This window comes from Anoplophora glabripennis, unplaced genomic scaffold, assembly GCF_000390285.2.
Source record: "Anoplophora glabripennis isolate ALB-LARVAE unplaced genomic scaffold, Agla_2.0 scaffold453, whole genome shotgun sequence".
Lineage (NCBI taxonomy): Eukaryota > Metazoa > Arthropoda > Insecta > Coleoptera > Cerambycidae > Anoplophora > Anoplophora glabripennis.
This window is the reverse complement of record NW_019416543.1, coordinates 23,350-27,563: the sequence shown is the minus strand read 5'-3', so window position 1 is coordinate 27,563 and position 4,214 is coordinate 23,350. Positions and strand designations below refer to the sequence as shown.

Below are 4,214 nucleotides of genomic sequence, written 5' to 3'. Positions count from 1 at the left end.
ATATACAGGGTGGGCCACCAGTAACGCCTCGGTCGCTAGTGACCAAACGGCAAATGTTACAGAAACCTGTTTAGGTGGGTATGTGTAGGTTGATTACGGCTACATTTTAAAAATATTTTGAAATATACAGGGTGTCCAGGAAAAGCGTACCATATCAAAGTTATGTTTTTTTTTAATGGAACACCCTGTATTTTACTGCATTTTTGAAAGCACCGTAAAAAATAGGGGAACTTTATTAAAGGTTCTGCATACCTAGTTCTTACAGTTTGTGAAATATTTCAATTTTAGTGAAAATGCAACCATAGTGTAGAAATTTAATATTAGCAATAAAAAAATAATTGTAAGAAAGCAGCTTTGGAGGGTTTTCTTTTGGATCCTTGAAGTTATAAATTGTTATATTTGTTGTCACTTAGTATTATACAGGATGTTCAAAAAACTGCTGAATACTTCTCTCAACTTTAAACAGCAATAACTTGGCTATTATATAGTATATTTTTACTTTGGGAGTTGGGAAATTTAAAACTCTTTCAAACTGTGTATACCTATACCTATCTCTAACGGTATTGGAGATATTTGTGCCGTTTCATTTTTTATCGATTTTTTTTTTGTAAGATGTACCCACGTGTCTTTATAGAGGTCTTTACTGAATTGGTTTGGGTTCTTTTTGATGACGTCTCTCTAAATGAGGATGCAATTAGATGGTGCACCTGCAATTTTTTCATATTCAGTGAGAAATTATTTAAATCGAAAATTTAAGTAACAAATGGACAAGTAGGAATGGTGCACGTCAGTGGCCACGTAGGAGTCCAGACCTCACAGACTTATTTGTTGCGAGCAATATAAAAAATCTTGTACATAATGTTCCACCTACTACTTGCGATGATAGTAAAGGGAAGGATTAGATATACATTTGCGTGAGAATATCATTTGAAGATAGAATAAAAGTAAGATTTCGTTTTATCATTATCATGACAATATTCAAAAAAGTTTTCTAATAAAAAATATTATTTGATAAGCAGAATAATTATAAAAAGTTATTAATTTTGTATAAATATGTTTGTAGTAACTGAATTATTTATGAACATGAAAAATATTTATTAAATAAAATTTTACTCTTAGAAGAGACAACGAAAAATTTTAATAGATGTTCGAATTGACAACCATTCTCTTGAATACAGCATCTTATTCTATCTTCATATGATATTCTCACATTTCTTAGAATATTTGGGGTGATTGTGGCAAATGTATCTCTAATCGTCTAATCCAAGGGTCGGCAACTGGCGGACCGCGGTCCAGGTTCGGACCGCGGAAGGTAAAATACTGGACCGCCAAAAATTTTTTGAAAGTATAAATTACTCAAATAAATTATTTAAAAAATGTTTTTTACGTTTAAGTGCCAATCTTATCATTTTTATAGTATTTTACAATTGTGTGAGTGTTTTGAGTTCTTAATGTAACTAAGCAGATTAAATTTCAGTCCAAATTAAAATAAAAAAAAGAGATGAATTTTTTTTCTGGACCTCGTTAAAAATTTTCAAAAGTATCCGGACCCCACCTAAAATTACTTGCCGACCCCTGGTCTAATCCTTCGTTTCACATCATCGCAAGTAGTAGGTGGAACAGTATGTACAAGGTTTTTTATAGCCCCAAACAAAGAAGTCCATTACGGGAAGTTTGGACACCTGTGGTAGCCACTGACATGGACCATTTCTACCTACTCATTTATTACTTAATTATCGATTTATATAATTTCTCACTGAATATGAAAAATGTGCAGGTGCGCCATCTAATTGCATTTACATTTTTCTCCTTATATTTAAAGAGACGTCATCAAGAAGAACCCAAACCAATTCAGTAAAGACCTCGATAAAGACACGTGGATACATCTTACAAAAAAAAAATCGATAAAAAACGAAACGGCACAAATATCTCTAATACCGTTAGAGATAGGTATAGGGAACCTATATACAATTTGAAAGTTTTAAATTTCCCAACTCCCAAAGTAAAAATATACTGGGTGTTCCATTTAAAATAACCAAGTTATTGCTGTTTAAAGTTGAGAGAAGTATTCAGCAGTTTTTTGGACACCCTTTATAATACTAAGTGACAACAAATATAACAATTTATAACTTCAAAGATCCAAAAGAAAGCCCTCCAAAGCTGCTTACTTAAAATTATTTTTTTATTGCTAATATTAAATTTCTACACTATGCCTGCATTTTCACTAAAATTGAAACATCTCACAAACTGTAAGTACTAGGTATGCAGAACATTTAATAAAGTTCACCTATTTTTTACGTGCTTTCAAAAATGCAGTTAAATACAGGGTGTTCCATTTAAAAAAACATAACTTTGATATGGTACGCTTTTCATGGACACCCTGTATATTTCAAAATTTTCATTTCTTCCTAAGAAGCGGTCCAGTACTTCTGAGCGGCTGCGATTCATTGTAAAATAGGGCCATTCTGCGTCTGTTCCGAGACTAGCGTTGTGTCTAAGACTTTTTTTAACTACTTGTGCTTTTCAAAATTAAAGTTGATAAAATATTACTTAAGATCCACGATGAGCCAAACGTTACTAACCAATATTTCCATTGAAAAGGACAAGAAAGTAAATTTTGATGTGATAAAATATTCTAGCAATCTAAAGTCATATAAACACATTTAGTATTTGTTGTTTTATTTTGGAGATGCTCAATAAAACCGCCCCGGATACCAACCCATGCTACGCTGCCACTGTATAGTATTACCTTTCTGCCTAATTTAAATTTGGAAAAGTTTATTTCAGTTGTATTTAATGTTTGCTTCAAATCTTATTTCAATAAATTATGAGCACACATTACCTGGGTTTCAATAAAATAAAACAGCCAGAGATTTTCGATACATCTTAGATCAACAAACGAATCATCCACCACAACATAACACATTTTCTGTATACCCAAAAGCGCCCCTCGTATAATACGATTCAGCATCAGCATGTTATTGGCTAGACGATTTTGCGACGAATTGAATTTGTCATATAGGATGTTCTTCCTCCAAACGTAAAATCCTTTCCACTTTCGAAAATTGTGGAACGTCTTGATTTCCATCAATCTGCAGTACATGTTGTATTCCTCCTCCCACTTGTCCAAATTGGTAAACACTACGTCAGATCCTATCTGTTGCAGCACACCTTTAGCGCTCATAGTGAAAAAATTGGATTTGTCTACTTCTTTGTACGTCACCACTCTAAAAAGATTTATACACTGCCATTACCAGAAAAATTAAAGAGAATAAGTAACAAAATTAATGTGACAACAGTTCTTAGACAAATAATATTTTACATATCTTTTTATCACAAATTTAATCAGTATCTAATAGCTGTTTTACATTGACAATTTATTGATGAATAAATTGACGAAGTTCTTCATGAATTAATTCACAAATTTATTGATAAACCGTGTGGTTTTACACTGCTACAGACTTCGTCAAGTTTTTTGACGTATGAATCAGTTCTACCAATGAGTCAAAGAAGCAAATAAATTTCAAAAATTTCACCTTTCCACTCATAATTGTAGTGATACAACAGCGGTACCGTTCTGACACATAAATAGTTTTTGTAAGTAACAAATCAGTAAAAACAATGCAAAACTAGTACGACGCCACACAATTATTTACATATTCCAATAACATAACCTCATTACTGATCTGAGGCTGGAAATCTGTTGGGTTGGTACTTCCGAACTTCACAAAAATTGACGAAAATTAGAACATGCTCTAAGTCGTCAAGAACTTGATGAATAATTACAGGGAGACTAGACAAGGAGCACGAACTCAAAAGGGAAAATTGACAAAATTTGTCCAAGAAATGGCAGAAGTTGGGGTGGCGCTAGTGTTCCATGTGTCCCAAGTGAATGTAGCATAATAAATACGAGTGAAGTAAGCAAATAACCAATTTTATTTTATAATGAGTTATGGCTAGAAATTGGCCTCAATGATTTGGGATCGAGGGGGATTATCCCTCTTTATCCTGCCTCATCTCGTGTAGGCCTGGACAGCCTTCGTAGGTGGGCCCCATCCGTCGTCTACCCCGACCGCAAATGCGGCCGGTGTAGGCGCTTTGTGGGACCTCCTTTTGTCCTGGCTGGGCCCCGCCGGCTAGGGCCCTTTCTTCTGGCGCTCTTCTTGCTTCGCCGGCTCGTCTGTGTAAACCCCGGGGGTAGTGTCATGTTTATG

The 4,214-nt window shown here is 34.3% G+C and overlaps 1 protein-coding gene across 1 annotated transcript in view; it reads right to left on the bottom strand.

Annotated features, from left to right (window-relative positions):
* The window catches only part of LOC108909229 (dynein heavy chain 6, axonemal), a 110,894-nt gene that overhangs the window by 97,072 nt on the left and 9,608 nt on the right, over positions 1-4,214 (bottom strand). The window contains exon 5 of the mRNA XM_018713489.1: positions 2,843-3,227. Within this exon, the coding sequence (XP_018569005.1) occupies positions 2,843-3,227 (385 nt within the window). The remainder of the gene's footprint in view (positions 1-2,842; positions 3,228-4,214) is intronic.